Source organism: Phascolarctos cinereus, unplaced genomic scaffold (assembly GCF_003287225.1).
Source record: "Phascolarctos cinereus isolate Bilbo 61053 unplaced genomic scaffold, phaCin_HiC Scaffold_5;HRSCAF=322, whole genome shotgun sequence".
In the NCBI taxonomy this organism is placed as follows: Eukaryota; Metazoa; Chordata; class Mammalia; order Diprotodontia; family Phascolarctidae; genus Phascolarctos; species Phascolarctos cinereus.
In genome coordinates, this window is record NW_027555958.1 from 376,534,662 (window position 1) to 376,550,825 (window position 16,164).

The 16,164-nt window shown below is 45.8% G+C and overlaps 1 protein-coding gene across 2 annotated transcripts in view; it reads left to right on the forward strand.

Moving 5' to 3' along the window:
• Window positions 1-16,164, forward strand: part of SLC41A1 (solute carrier family 41 member 1) — a 37,447-nt gene that overhangs the window by 11,244 nt on the left and 10,039 nt on the right. For both annotated transcript variants that reach the window (XM_021003077.2, XM_021003074.2), the window contains exons 3-9: window positions 6,294-6,401; window positions 8,533-8,604; window positions 12,242-12,386; window positions 12,475-12,621; window positions 14,209-14,356; window positions 14,811-14,890; window positions 15,745-15,879. In XM_021003077.2, coding sequence (XP_020858736.1) covers window positions 6,294-6,401; window positions 8,533-8,604; window positions 12,242-12,386; window positions 12,475-12,621; window positions 14,209-14,356; window positions 14,811-14,890; window positions 15,745-15,879 — 835 coding nt within the window. The remainder of the gene's footprint in view (window positions 1-6,293; window positions 6,402-8,532; window positions 8,605-12,241; window positions 12,387-12,474; window positions 12,622-14,208; window positions 14,357-14,810; window positions 14,891-15,744; window positions 15,880-16,164) is intronic.

Consider the following 16,164-nt stretch of genomic DNA (forward strand, 5'->3'; position numbering starts at 1 on the left):
CTTCCATGTAGCGGAGTCTGAGATGTTGATTGACTTTCCTCTTAGTCACCTGCCTACTAAATGTTGAAAGTGGAGTTGGAGCCAAAATCTTCTTGACTTCCAAGTTCAATATTCTATAAAGTAGGGAAGGGTGAGAAAGAGAGGAGAAATAATGCCTTAGCCTACCCTACCTCCATCCTTTTGTTGTCTGCCTCCCAGATACGTTAAGGTTGGTGGAATCACATAGAGGAGAATAAAAGAGCTATAACCCCAGTGTCCCCATCCTAGCATTCTACTTACCAAGCAGAACCATTGGACCATAGGCTTGAGAGCTGCAGGAGACCCTAAAGGTCATCTTATTCACACACACACACACACACACACACATTCATTTTACAGATAAGGAAACTGAAGACAAAAAGGGGTTAAATAGTTTGTCTACAGTCACACAGGAAGAAGTGACAGCCAGGATTCAGATCAAGGTCCCCCAATTCCAAATGCAGCCTTCATCTTACTTTCAGTGCTACTTTAAGTTGATCTCCATTTCTTTGGCTTTGATAGGTAGGGAACGGTGGCCTGGATATCTGCCCAACTGTTGAGACAGAGAGAGACACAGAGAGAGATGGATGAAAGAGATATGAAAGGTGGAAATGGGGCCTGAGATGTCCTTGACATTGACGGTGGAATTCTGCGGAGGCTTTTGTCACCCCAGAGTAGAGGCTCAGTTGGCTGCACCCTTGTGCTTCTCTTCACTCTGGACCCTGCCTGCTGTCAGGGGGTTTGTTTGTTTTGGGCTTACCTCTTGCTTGTGCTGCCTGGCTCCTTACCCCTAGCACCTAGAGGGTTCCTCAGGGGGTGCAGAACTCCAGGCAGGCTAAAGGGCAGGACACTCCAATCCAAAAAGTGAACTGCAGCTGCCTTCTGAGGGAGAGTGGCTAGGTTTCCACTCCTCACCTCCTCCGTCTGATCACTCCCAAGTGGGTCCTCTCTCTGCTCCAATAGTCTTCCCTTCTTGGCCATGAACTTTCTTCCCTGCCCTGGTTGATAGTGGGTTGCTTTTCTTCTTCCTGTCCTGGAGGCCAGCCCTTCCTACAGCAGTGAAATGTTTAGATGTTGAAAAAGCTGAGGGTCAGAAAGATATGTAGGGGACCATGGTGGGGAAAGGGAGAGTATAGTTGAAAGGAAGAAAGGTGGAGTGGGAAGTGAGCGAAGCTGCTAATCAAGTCTTTCTCCCAGAGAGAGGGCTACAATCCCACCCTCTCCCAATTCTGAGGGGCTCAGAGGGTTGTTGGCTTAGAAAGTTGTCAAAGAGGGATGGGAATCCGGGTACATTACCCACATGGATGAAAAAGACTCTTCGCATATGCAAGACAGAGACAGCGCATGGGTGGCCATGTTCCAGGAATAGAGCAGACCTTCCTAGAACTTAACATTTTTCCATCTATAGAAAGAGCAGGGAAGACGTGGGGGGTGGTTGGCTTCCTGGCTCCAATTCATGGGCAGCCACTGGCATTTGAACCAGTTTTTTTCTAGCTGAGCAGGGTAAGCAGGGTGGGTCTGAACTAGATCTCAGGGAAAAGAAAAGCCACAATTGGACTTTTGCTATTTTCCAGCCCACTCCTTAGCCCCAGGGCCCCACCACTTCTAGCTCTAAGCTCCCTATTTCCCCCTTTTTCCTTTAGAAGCTGAAGTTTTTTTGGCCTAGGGTAACTGCCTTCTGAACTGCCAGACTTGGAGTAGTGGAAGAAAATTGGTACTTGGAAGCTAAATGTGTACTTAGAGTGGGAGGAAGAATGACCCCAGTTGATGAGAGAGTTGTTGGGAAGGGGTTTCTGTTCTTTTGGGGAATTTCTATTCGTTTTGGGCTAGTCTATTCCCAAGGAATTCCAGGGAAACCTGCCTATTCTGACCCAAAGGTTGGAGCTTCAGTCTGTGTTAGTTAAATGGTTATTTGGATAGTAGGATATTTACACCACTAGTAGTTACTTATTTGGAAAGACAACATAGTCTAGTGAAAGAACATGGACTTTGAGTCAGGAGAAACAAGTTCAAATCCTGCCTTTGACATTTATTAGCTATGTGACCAAAGCTAATGAGCCTTAGTTTCTTCATCTGTAAAATGGATTGGGTTGCCTGTATTATTCAGTTGGTTGTTTTGAGGATCAAATGTAATAATGCATGTAAAATACTATGTAAATATTCGTGAATAATGATATTGGAGTTAAGGCTTATACATAGGCAAATAAATTATATGTAAGTATGATATGTACATGAGAGATACAAAATAGCTGGCATGAATATAGTGCTTTAAGATTTGCAAAGCTGTGTGCATACATTCTGAGTCTCACAACAACCTTGTAATAATAGCTGACCTATAGTGAGGCAGCTAGGTGGCTCAGTGGATAGAGCTCCAGCCTCAGAGTCAGAAGGACCTGAGTTCAAATCTGGCCTCAGACACTTGATACTTACTAAGCTGTGTGACCCTGGGCAGATCACTTAGTCCAGAAAGCGAAAATAATAATGATAACAATAATAAAAAATAAAAAAGCTAAATGTGTAGCACTTAAAGTTTGCAAAGCACTTTATGCGTATCTCATTTTATCCTCAAAACAACACTAGAAGGTAGATGCTTTTATCACTATTTTACAGATGAGGAAATGGAGACAGATTGAGGTGAAGTAACATAGTCATACAGCTAGTAAGTATCAGGAGTGGGGTACAAACACAGATCTCCCTTACTCAAAGGCCGGTGTGATTTCTAGTACACCATTTGAGAGTTCAGAGAAGGAAGAACTTATTTCTAGTTGGAGGGATTGAGAAAGGCTGATAAATGTGTAATTTGGTGGAGGCCTCGAAAGATAATATAGTGTTTCAACAGGTGGAAAAGAAAAGAGTAAGAACATTTAAGGGAAATGAACTAAGATAAGCAAAGCTGTGAAAGTAGAAAAGTTTAGGGACACTTTTGAGGAACTCCAGGTTAGCTAGAGCACAGCTATCCAAATAAGACCATCGTGAGATAAGGCTGAAAAGGGAGATTGGGACCAGGGTTTGAAGGTCTTTGAGTGCCCTGAGCAAAAAGTTCCCTCTGAGTGAATGCAGGCCCTTCTCCTGTGCTTGCTTCCCCATGGTAAGCCCTATAATATCCTCCAGCAGCTACACAAGGTATGGGGCAGAAGGTTCCATCTGACCAGCCGTGGTGGCTGTGAGCAGCAAGGAGAGGACTGCAAATGAACCCTCTTGTAGGAGGGGGAATAGATCTTCTAGAATGAGAAAGGGCTTAGGGTAAAGGAAAGTTTTGAACCTAGAAAGGCAGCATATTATGGCAGGAAAAGTGCTGGATTTAGAGTTGGAGGACTTGGGTTTGAATGTCATCTGTGTCACTTAAAACGTATGTGACTTCGAGCAAGTTATTTACTTTTTCTGAGCCTTAATTTCCTTATTTGTAAAATGGGAAGTTTCAGTTAGATGGCCTTTTCTGATTTCCCTTCCTGTTCTACATCTATGATCCTTTGATTGGTAGTTCCCTTTGTCAGGAGGGGGTCCGCTATGATTAATGTGCTGACACCATTCCTGGGCAGGGGGAGGTGGAACAGAAGTGGGAAGAATGATGGGAGGGGTTTTTTTCCCCTGCCCCCACAGAACTGGCTTATCTACTTTGGGAGATGGAGGAGGAGGGGGACTGGAGGCCCGGTGACAGGAAACTAGAACACCAATGGTATGTACTGATTGTGTCCAAGAGCAATAGTTCCTCCGAGGCAGGTGGTGAAGCCTCTCCAACTGAGGCAGACCATGATTAACCCTTTTTTCTTTGACGTGGCTCTTTAGGCTAAAGAGGGCATTTCTCTTCCTTAGGGAGGGTATACTAATTAGAGTGCCATGAGAATGGACGTTGGGGTGTCTGGCATTGGGTTTGGGAAGCTAGGGGTATGTGTAAACATCCCTGAATGCCCCCAGGAAGATCCTTATATCTGTGCTAAGGGTGAGATCTAATACTAATGAAATTAGATGGGGGAAGGGGGTGCCTCAGAAATGGGAGGGAGGGATCTGCTTCTTCCACACCTTATGATTCTCACTCAGTCTCTTCCTCCATCCTGAGTCTTGTCCTTAACTCAGAGGGGTCCAGGAGGAAGGGAGGTATGTAGAAGTCATTAGAATTCAACCATATTGGTAAGAGGCCCAAGAATGCTGCCTAATCCTATCCTCCACCTTTTACAGATGTTGAAATTAAGATAAAGAAAGGAAAAAGGTACAAAGGGCTGCACAGCTGGTTAGTGTTCAAGCTAAGTCTAGAATTCCTGTTATGTTTTCCTCTATACCTTGGTTACTCATCCTGACTGTCCAGCCCAGCCCTCAACCCCAGGGCTTGGCTGTTTGAGATACTAAATAAGGAAACCAGAGTTTTCCCCTAGACACCAAAGACACCATTCCTCACCAAGGACAAGGGAGCTTTGGCCCCAAGCTAATGTGCAAGTGACTCAGCTTTAGTCCAAGCTCTGGTAGCTTCTTAAACCAACTACCCACCCCCATCCCTGGAATCTGGTGGCTTCCACACATCTCTAATCCACACCCTGCCCTCTGGAGTGAAATAAGCAAGAGGATAAGGAATGAAAGGGGGGTGGGGGCTGGAGGGAATTTAGCAATCCAGAGATAACATGGGTAATGGCAAGAGCCTTGGCCAAGTCACTTCTGGACTGTTGTTCACCAGTAACCTGCAAGGATTGACTCATAAAGCTTCTCATCCTGTGAACCTAGGGTTTTTCATTCCCAAATCCAGTGTTCTTTCTCCTATATCATACTGCCTTTCCTAGTTAGAGCAGAAGGAGGCAGGAAAGGAAGGCTCTTTGAAGACTGGCACTTGGTGGTCTTGAGGCCTTAAACAGGTAGAGGGAAGGCAGCTGGTCCTGAAGGGGTGTTTCTGCCACAGAGCAGCAAAGCTTGGGAGAAAAAAACCAAACAAAGCTTCTGATCTGCTCAGCGCCAGACCTGAAGAGCCCAGTGCAGAACAGCTGAAACAATAATGTTCAGGGACAGCGCTGCGAAGAAACGGAACTAAAGACAAATCAGGGCAGTGGGCGGGGTGAGGGGGTCAAATGGGCAGTTTGAAAGGGATCCAGATGAAGACCTCCGCCTGAACAAATTCCACAGACATTTATGATGCACCTACTATGTGTAAAGCATGACACAGGCCGTGCCCTCAGGGAGTTGTCATTCTAATGGGTGATGAGAGGGGGTCAGAGCACAGCCTTTGCACACAGAAGTCAATTCAGGGAGCTGGGCAGGAGAGGTGAGGACAGGTGTCTCGGAGGAGACATATTCTGAGATGACTCTGGAAGGAAGAGGCAAGCGTAAAGAGGGTGTGCGCACCAGGCTCGGGAGATGACCTGAGAACACATGCAGGAGGAGGAGACGGGCTGGTGAGTTCACAGAACAGCTAATGAGTTGGTTGGACTGGAGCCCAGAGTGTAAAGAACGGTACCACAAAATAAGACAGGAAAGGTAGGCTGGAGCCCGATTGGGAAGACTTTAGGTGCTGAGCTGAGGAGATTGTGTTTTATACAAAGCACAACAACAGATTGAGTCACCCAGAGTTTTTAAGCAGGGGAGACATGGTCAAATGTGTGCCTTGGAAAAATTAGTGGGGCCTGCATGGAGCAAGGACTTGCAGCTGGCATGTCGTTCCCTTTCACATACTCTCCATTCCCACTATTTTGCTGTTCCCCATATAATAAACTGCAGTTCTAGCCCCTATGTCTTTGCATAAGGGGTCCCACATTGCATGTGTCTCTATCACCCCCTTACCTCTGCCTCTTGGAACTCCCATCTTCCTTCCTTTAGAGAGTCGTGACTGAAATACCTCTTTCATCTGGATGCCTTTCCAAAGTCTCCCAGGTGTTTGTGCCTTCTTCCTCTTAAATTACTTCAGATGCCTTTCTTTTGTACATTATATTTACTTATCCAGTGTCATAGCCCCCCAGTAAAGAACTCCTTTGAGCTCAAGGGCTGATTTTTCATTTATGTCTTTGTAGCATGGTGGCTTGTACAAAATAGGCTCTTAATGTGAATTGAATTGAATTGTGCATGGGCTGGCCCTACTGCAAGCTTTTTGGAGATGGGAGGCTAGACAGGTTACACTAGTAAGACTCAAACAAGGGATCCTCAGACTAAATATTGGCCTAGTTGTGGGTGTGGGAGGTGTGCCACTGACTTCATCTGGTGTTGAGATTGTGGGGGAAAGGTCCTCACTCCCATGCTGATTTCCTTCATCCTTATCTTCTGCCCTGCCCTTATACCTGGAGCTTCTTCCTGTCTTGCAGCACTGGGAAGTCTTCAAGGATGTAACCGAGGTCTTTATCCTGGTACCTGCACTCCTGGGGCTCAAGGGGAACCTGGAAATGACTCTAGCATCAAGACTGTCAACAGCTGTGAGTATCCAGGGGTTGGGCTGTGGAAGCATCCATGGGAGGACCTGATTCTGTTTAAGACTTCAGGAAGGCCCTGATCCAGGATCAAAGACTAGAGAGTGGCTGTTCAGTTTAGACTGGTGCTCTGGGAAAGAAGAAAGAAGAGGTAGAAGGAGATTTCAAGTTGGATGTCTTTCCTATTGGGAGCTCCCTGCTTCCAAGCATCATCCAGGCCCTGTCTTCAGACAGGCTGGTCAAATTCTGCTCCCATCTCTCCCCCTCCCCATGCTCTGGGGCCACCTTATGACTGTTTGTGCAGCTTTGACTGGATGGCACCGTGCTGATTCCTTCCCCTTCCCTCCTGCCCTGCGCAGATGGGGGCCTTCTCTGATCTCCAGCCCCACTCTGCAGCTGGGACTGGAGTAGAGCCAGTACCGGCCAGCCCCCATCTCCTTCCCTCCTCTTCTCCTGAATGAGTTCTTCTGACTGTTTATTGAGCACAGAGACAGGGGCACAAGAATGGACTGAGGGGAGGAGGCTACCAACTCATTCTGCATTGAGGGTTCTAGGACAGAAAGCCCCTGGAATGGATTCAGGGTCCAGGAACTAGACCGTTGAAGTTCGTAGTGAAGGGTGGTAGGAGACAGGAGTGACTGGCACTGTCTCCTAGCTCACAAAAGGGGCCGTGTTCCCTCTGCATAAAAAGGAGAGAAACTAGGTTGACCTATCCTAAATCTAGCCCAGAGCCCATCTCTGCTTCTGGCCCAGTGTTACTCCTGCTTATTAGGCACTCTGCCAGTACAGTGGGAACTCACCTCCTGCTGGGCTCAGGATGCCTAACCTTCTCTTATCAAGGGTTGGGTGGGGGGCAAACTTCAAAGCCAGGTATTGAGGCTATCCTGACCTAGTCTGGGAGCACAAAGCCGGAACTCAAAGGAAGGTGAGTCATCTCATCTCTGCTCACTGAAGCTACAGAGGTAGGAGGACAATGGAAATTCCTTCACCTTAAGACCCTAAGCACTTTAGCTATAACATTGAAAATAATAGCCTACGTTTATATAGTTTGCCATTGATATTATATAATATGATAGATATTATAATGTAATTTACCATTCATATTACATAGAGCTTAACATAGTACCTAGCATATTGTGGGTGCTTAATATTTGTTGACTTCTCTTACAAAGCATTTTAAATCTGTTATCTCATTTGAGCCTTATAAGAATCCTGTGAAGTAGGTAGTTCAGTTATTAGCCTTAAGACCCTAAGCACTTTTTTGCTATAATAATACTGAAAATAATAGCCTATATTTATATAGCTTACCATTTATGTGTAACATATGTTTATAATGCAATAATTTACCATTATAGCACAGTACCTGGCACATTGTAGATGTAATAATGTAATCATTTACCATTTACCAGAGTACCAGCACATTGTAGGTGTTTAATAAATATTAATAACTGTTTTTAGATCTGTGTTTCATTTGGGCCTTATAACAACCCAGTGAAGTAGGTGTGATATGTAATAATAAGTAATAACCCAGTTGTTATCCTTAAGACCCTAAGTACTTTTTGCTATAATAATATTGAAAATAATAACCTGTATGCAAATAGCTTGCCATTTATATATAATAGATATTATAATATACTTTACCATTATAGCACAGTACCTGGAACATTGTGGGTGTTTAATAAATATTTATTGACTTATAAAACATTTTAGATCTATTGTCTCATTTGGACCCTGTCACAACCCTGTGAAGTAGGTAATTCAGTTATTATTGTCCTCTGTTTGTAGAGGGTCAGACAGAGGAAGTTCCTTGGCCAAGGTCATGTAGTATTAAGTGGGTAGGGGAAAGGACCTGACATTCAAACCCAGCCCTCTTTTTTGCACAATTCTACCTTCTCCAGGCCCAGGTTCTCTTTATCAAGGAAAGATCCTGTGCCTTTCCCTGACACTCATGAAACTCTGGCAGAGCTTCTAGGCTGTGGATTCTTCTCTTCTGTCCCATGCCCTTCGACCAGGAGCTGAAGGGCTTCTTACAGACCCTTGGAGTTGGAAGGGTCTTTAGGGGATTCATTAGTCTAGATGACATCCTATTCTAGATGACAGTATCTCACTTTGAACCTTCTGCCCTTTGCCCTGCCAGGCCAACATTGGGCACATGGACACACCAAAGGAGCTTTGGAAGATGATCACTGGAAACATGGCCCTTATCCAGGTGAGTGTGAATAGAGGAACACTAGGGAGAGAAGAAGGGTGGTGGGAGCAGGCAGATCTAAGCAGAGAAGAAGAAATCCCTGGGGAAATGCTGAGCCCTTTGGGAGAGAGTGTCTCGGCCCAGAACAAGATGACATAGATGTAATCTAGGGTCTCTAGAGCAGAACATGGTTCCTGAGGTGACTTCCATTGCCTCGATGAGCTGGCTTCCACCCGAAACAGCACTGAGTGGTAACCGAGTTACTCAGAAAAACAGCTAAAACAGGAGAACATGAAGGATCATGTCATCTTCCCCAGGGGCATCTGTTCCCCAGGGCCGTCCTGAGGATAAAAGGACAGTTTGATAACATAAAGGAACTACAAAAGAGGAATTGGGAATGCTCAGACACCCTCTACTTCTGTCATCACAATGCCACACGAAGCCTTGTAGATGTGGGGCTGGGAGTCCACACACCTAAGTGCTCTGCCCACCTTCCCCTCAATGGGTCTCAACTCCATCCCATTAGAGAGGTCCCATTAGTCTAGGACCTAAGACCAGAAAGAACTTTAGTGGTCATCTAGGCCAAACCCCAAATCAACATAGGAGACAGAAGACCACAACCAAAGTTCAATGCCATGTCTTAGGCATCTGCTAAGTGAGGAACTCTGTGTTAGTTGGCAGCAAGGGACCAGATTTTCTTTTTAAAGACACAGCCCCTCCCTATGAGGAACTAATTTAATTCAGTCTATTAAACCTTTACTAAGCACCAGCTGTTTGCAGAGCACTACTGTAAGTACTGAGAGGTAACCAGAGTTCAGCAGAGATCCATCCCCTGTCCTCCTGAAGCTTTCAGTCTCATTAGGGAGGTTGTAACGCAGACAGATAACTATAATGAAAAAAAAAAATTTACAGAAGTCCATTAAAGAGGTACCAAGTAAAATATTACATGAATGCGCCATTGGTACCAGCAGGGGATCAGGGGACACTTTCTTGAGGAGGAAGCAGCCGTTAAGCTCTAAAGACTAGGAAGTAATTCAGCAGGTAAGAGGGAGGAGGAGAAAGAACATTCAGCCACAGGGCACAGCAGGAACGCAAGCACAGTCAGGAAAATGTAAGCTGTTCTCTTGCCCAGAGAGCAGGCTGATTTGGCTAGAGCATGGAGTGTGCAAAGGTGAGCAATAAGAATACGATTGGAAAGACAGGGAGGTATTATGTGTCGGAGGACCTTAAATCCCACACAGAGGAGTTTTAGTAGTCACTGCAGAGCAGAAGAATGATATGACCGGGTTTATGCATAAGGAAAATTATTCTGGTGGCCTTATGAAGTATGGACAAATTGGAGGGGATGGAGAGTTAGAGGTGGCAAGACCTATTAGGAGGCTGTGGCAAAAGCCCGGGTGAGTGGCAATAAGTCTCCTGTACTGGGAAGTTGAGAGAACGGAGGGAAGGGGGTAGTTATGAGAGGTTTTGCAAAAGTGGAATCCACAGGTCTTAGGACATAGAATTGATTGGGTGTGAGAGATGATGGAGAGCAGTAGTGAAGAATAACTTCAAAGTTTCAAACATGGGAGACTGGGTGAATGGTAGTAACAATGACAGAAATGGTGGAGGCAGGAGCAGTTTAGGGGAAAGATAGTAAATTCTGTTTTGGACATGCTGAGTTCGAGGTGCCGGCTTGGAGATATGGGTTTGGAGCTGGATATAGATTTGGAAGGCATCTTCACTCCCACGAAGCCATGGGAGCACAGGAAATGGGAAAGATAGAGAAAAGGGTTGAGAGTGGACCCTTGGAGGACACCTACCTAGGGGGTTGGGAAGGCAACAAAGACAGAGGAGTAGTCAAAGAGGTTGGAAGAGAGGCAAGAGAATATCGTTTCTCTGAAACTAAGGGAAGACGGAGAATCTCAAGTAACAAAAGCCGGGAAGGGGAAGGGACCCTGCCCCCAGGATGAACAACAGCATCAGCTGTTTCCAAGAAGTCAAGGAGGATAAAGACTTGGAAAGGGCCATTAAATTTGGTAAAGTCGGTCATTAATGGCATTTGAGAGAGGAGTTCTGATAAAGCAGGTGAAGAAGCCAGATTGCCAGGGGGGTGAGGAGAAAGTGGGTGGTGAGGAAGTTGAGGCATCAGGTATGACAGCTTTTTTTTTAAAGGGTTTCCTCCCTTTATAAAAATGTATTGAGTACCGACTCTAATTTTATGCTCAGAAATGTTCTTAAATGTTATATAGGATGCAGAAGTATACACCACGGCCATGCTCTTAGGAGCTTATCATATAGACAACTTTTTTGAGAGGTTTAGCAGGGAAGGGGAGGAGAGAGATGGAACAGTCACTGGCTTAGGGTGGAAAAACCAATGGACAGCTTTTGGTTTTTTAAGATTGAGGACTCCTGGGCATATTTGGAAGATAAGAAGGAGCTAATCAGTCGACACTCATTTCTTGAGCACTTGCAATAGGCCAGTCATTGAACTAGGAATATAGCAACCAGAAAATGACGTGAGTTTATGTTCTCTCAGAAGACAACATGTGTAACTGGGATAGGGCCTGGACATAGATTACAGAGAACTGCAGCATGAAGAAACCCCCTCTCCTAATCCAGGTTGGCACCTTCTCTGCAACATAGTCTTACAGGGGGTTTTAATGTTTTGTTGTGCGGCATGGATTCCTTCTCAGAATAACATTTTTAAATACATAAGACAAAATCCATTGGATTGCAAAGAACACCAGTTAAATTGAAGTAAAGAGGTCATTGAATCCCTAGGTGAAGAGCCCCCATCTTAGAAAGCTGCTTAGAGCAGTCAGTGACTTTCCCAGAGTCACCCAACTCGTGTGTGTCAGGGGCAGACCTAGAACTTAGGTCTTTCTGGCTCTAAGGTCGTCCCTCTATCCACTACAGCCTGATGCCTCTTTTCTTTTTATACACACAGACGCACACACACACATATTATGTATATGTGTGTATATATATACTTGTATATATTCATAAATGTACATCTATGCATATGTATGTATATCAAGAATAAATACAAGGTCCTTATATACAGTGTAGTTAAGGAGGACTTTAGTAATTGGAGAGCTCAGGAAGGTCCTCATGGAGAAGGTGGTGCTTATGCTAAGTCATGAAGAAAGTGAGGGATTCTATGAGGTGGAGGTGAGGAAGGAGTGATTCTATGCAAGGAACAGAGCCAGGGATGATTCCTGGAACAAGGTCCTGGAGGAAGCAAGAGGGAATGGTATCTTGGGCACAGGTAGAGAAATGAACCATGCTGAAGGGTAGGGGTACTTCTGTAACCAGAGGAAGGAAGGAAGAGAGGATGGCAAAGGAATGGAAGAGGGGACGGGAGGATGTTTACACCAAATTACCTAAATCTCATGAAGTAAGAGGCTAAACCTTCTGCAAAAAGGGGGAGGTAGGAATGGAAGATGGTTGGAGGCTTGAGCAAGGAAGAAAAGAAATAGAATAGTACTATGAGGCATGATTAGGGAGCCAATAAAAGTGGGGCACTAACGCCATCCTAGCTCCTCAGACTATTGGGAGAGAAGAAGTTTGAGATCCTTTGAAGAGACAGTAGGTAAACACTAAGAGGAACTATTTTTCTTCTTTGTGGACTCACCCACACTCCTGAGTCCTTCTCATGCTCCACCCCTTGCCCCAGGTGCAGGCCACAGTCGTGGGCTTCCTGGCCTCCATTGCAGCCGTCATCTTTGGCTGGATCCCTGATGGTCATTTCAGCATCAGCCACGCCATTTTGCTATGTGCCAGCAGCGTGTCCACAGCCTTCATTGCTTCCCTGGTTCTAGGTAAGAAGCCAACCAGGGGTATTTATTAGAACCCTCATCACGCCTGTATGCCAGCTTGACTCTGTTACTCCTCTTCTGTCCCCACTAGGCATGATTATGATTGGAGTCATCATTGGCTCCAGGAAGATTGGGATCAACCCTGACAATGTGGCCACACCCATTGCAGCCAGTCTGGGAGACCTCATCACATTGGCACTGCTCTCAGGCATCAGCTGGGGACTGTACCTGGAGCTGGGTGAGACTTTGCTCTCGGGAAATTATTGGCGAATAGGAAGGAGTCAGGGTTAACGTTATGAAGCACCAAGGCTGAGTCTAAACGTGTCCAATGTGCCAGTTGACTAAGTTCCCTGGGTTAGGAATGGGTGCCTTGCCAGGGGTTCTAGAAATATGCACATAGTTCTCCTCTGTTTATAAAAGCTCAATTTGAAAGCAATTTTTAATGTCCATAAACCGAAAGAATCAACCAAACAGTCATGAGTGTTATTTTCAAGTACCTACCATGTCCCAGGCATGGCACATGGTCTGTTTTAGACCGTGGGAAGACAAAGATAAAGGAAGAGAATCCCTTTATTTAAGGCGTTAACATTCAAACAGAGGAGATGATACACATCTGTGTAGGAATATCCAAAAGAGATACAAGACAACGGGGGGGGGGGAGGGAACAGTGAGGAAAAGGCCCTAGCAGTGAAGGGCCCCAGGAATGGCCTCTTGCAGACAGTATATGAGCTGAGCGTTAAAGGAAACCAGAGATTATAGAAGGCTGAGTTAAGGAAGGAATGCATTTCAGACATAGGGGACCATAGCCAGGGCAAAGGTGAGATGCAATGTGGCATGTATAGAAGGCCTGTATGGCTGGAGTTCTTGGAGAGGAGTAATCTGTTATGTTCAAGATAACCAGAAAGACTTTAATATTGATCCGAGTGTCAGTGGGGAGGTGGTGCACTGAGGAAACATGGGATTCATAGACAGAGGACCTGGGTTTGAACCCTGGCTCTGTTACTTAATGACCTATGACTTTGGGCAAGTCTCAGTTTCCCCATATAAAATAGCCGTAAGGGTTAAAGTTGGACTAGAGGACTCCTCAGCCCCCTTCAAGTACCTAAATCTGTGATCTCGCTGTGGGCTTAGGAAGATTTAAAGTTGCCTCTGAGCAGGGATAGAATAAGGAGGTGTATCACTGCCCTTGAATAGAGGAACCAAAGGAAGACGTTCTTAGATCAAGGGGAGGAGCAGGACCTTGAGAGAGTGTGTAGGCCGTGGGAGCCCAGAGATCTGAACGGTCCTGGCCAAGGACCCTAGCCCTCCTCCCTCCCCCATCATGCTTTACTGATTTGTACAATGAGGCTGATACTGCCTGCCTCACAGAGGTCTTGGTCAAATGAGATAATGTATGTAAACCTTAATGGTATGTAGAAGTGAGCTGTGGTGATAATGATGATAACGATTATAGGAGTCCAAAGTGCGTTGAACAGTATAAAAGACCAAATAAATGTAAAGTAGTATTATTATTGTCACCATTATTATTAATTTGAAGAAGTGATGACATTTGAATTCAAATTAAAAAAATAAAACCAAGCCACCTGGCATAATTTATCATTCTTCTGAGATGCCTTTGGGCCCTCTCCCAAAAACTGCTCTCATTCTGAGTCTCAGAAAAGATGAGCAATGTTAGCTACAGAACCCCATTCTCCCTAGTGGGATGAAGGGTGTGGGTCACTGAGTGAGGCTGGGATGAAGGAGGGGTTGGGGGTTGGGTTCTTCAGAAGATGGCTGTGGGGCCAGGAGTGACAGTACTCACGACTCTCTTTCTGTCTTTTCCCAGAGGGTCGGCCGTATATCAACCCTCTGGTATGTGCCTTCTTTGTGGCTCTGCTGCCTGTGTGGGTGGTACTAGCCAAGAGGAGCCCCGCCACTCGGGAGGTGTTGTACTCAGGCTGGGAGCCAGTCATCATTGCCATGGCCATCAGCAGGTAGGGTCTGTGTTCCAAGGACAGCCCTCCCCTAAGTCCATGGTCCTACCAGAATCTTCCTGCTCAGGCCCTAGAAGGCAGAGATAGACAAGAGACTTAGGTTAGTAGTAGCTGGTACTTTTTGGGGAGCGCTTTCTCCCTTAAAACTGGTGAAGGGAGTAGTGGGGAAAGGTGGGGGTTGTAAAAAGTGGCTAGCCTAGCATAGGTGTGGCTTAGTTGTTCTTTGGGTGCCATGGTGAAGCTAGATCCATAGTAGGCTGACCAGAAGCACGTAAATATGATCCTGTGTCCTGGCACTGGGAGAGGGGTGGGGGGGAGGTAGCAACTAAAAAATAAGGGCCCCTAGGAAACCACCTGGTCTCTTCTGTTCTGAAATTAGGGGAGTATCTCCCAGAGGCAGAAGCTGGTGTCTCAAATGTATCTGTATGTCTGCTCATCTCTTACATCCCCACAGTGTAGGGGGCCTCATCCTGGACAAGACTGTCTCTGACCCCAACTTTGCTGGCATGGCTGTCTTCACCCCAGTGATTAATGGTAAGTTCCTAGCATCAGCTGCTTTGAGGGAAAGGATCAAAAAACAGTGATTTAGATAAACTTTATTGAGATTTGTTTCCTGGAAGAGATCCTTGGTTCTCAGTTCTAGATCTCAGACTGGATACTCTGAGATTATTCTGAGGCTTATTCATATGGTCTCGGGCTAAGGGTCAGTGAACTATGGCCCTTAAGCCAGCCGCCCGCTTTCCTGTGTCCCTTGAGCTAAAAATGGTGTTTACACTAAAAAAATGTTTTTATTGTATTTAATAATGTAAAAACCATTTGAAGCTCTTGGTAATAGGGCGATTTGGCCCTGGAGCCATTAGTTTGTTGACTCCTGATTTGAGGCATAGACCTAAGGCCTTGCTCTGTGCCTTGTGCCTCTTAGGACATGATTTTTTTCTGTTTATTTCTGTTTTTATACTTCTCTCAAGCTACAGAAGATCAGAGGCACAGCTCTGAGATCTTACAGGACCTATTCACGTGTCGTAAGACCAATAGACAGCTCTTAATAGAGAAGGAAGGTGTTTGAAATCTGCAAACGTGTCTGTATGCTTTGGAACCCTACCTGTCTGCCCAAGAACACATGAGCATGCAGACATGACGTATGCCCAAAGATGTGGAGGAGGGGGAGATGGCTTGGGGGATGGATCAGCCTTGAAGTCTTCCTGGAAGTGAGGGGCGAGGTTTTTTTTTTCATGAGGACTTTTCTTCTGAGTGCTTTGTTCTCCAAGGTTAGCTTAGGGTGCTGCCATAGGCCCATGTGAAGGATGTCCATGGCGCTGGATGGTGAGAAATCAGGGAATCGTGCTCCTTTGCCTCCCTCACCCCCAGACCTCCGTCTGTCTCTGCAGGTGTTGGAGGCAATCTGGTGGCGGTCCAAGCTAGCCGCATCTCCACCTACCTGCACATGAACGGGATGCCAGGGGAAAGCTCAGAGCCAGCACCCCGGCGCTGCCCTAGTCCTTGTACCACTTTCTTCAGTCCCGGTAAAGCTCACTTCTCTAGAATTCTTGAGTACTTCCCAGACCTGAGACACAGAGACAGATGATTAACTCTTAGACTTAGAGTTCAGTTCAGAGCTCAGTGAATCCAGCTCCTCCCCAGACAACAAATCCCATTAACTTATATCCCCAACAAATGCTCATCCAGCCTGTTTGAAGATCATCCTTCCAGTGCCAAGGAACTCACCACCCCAAAAGCAACCCACTCCATTTTTGTACCTCTCTCAGTGTTGGAAGGATTTTCCATATGATAAGGACAGTCTTCAGTGT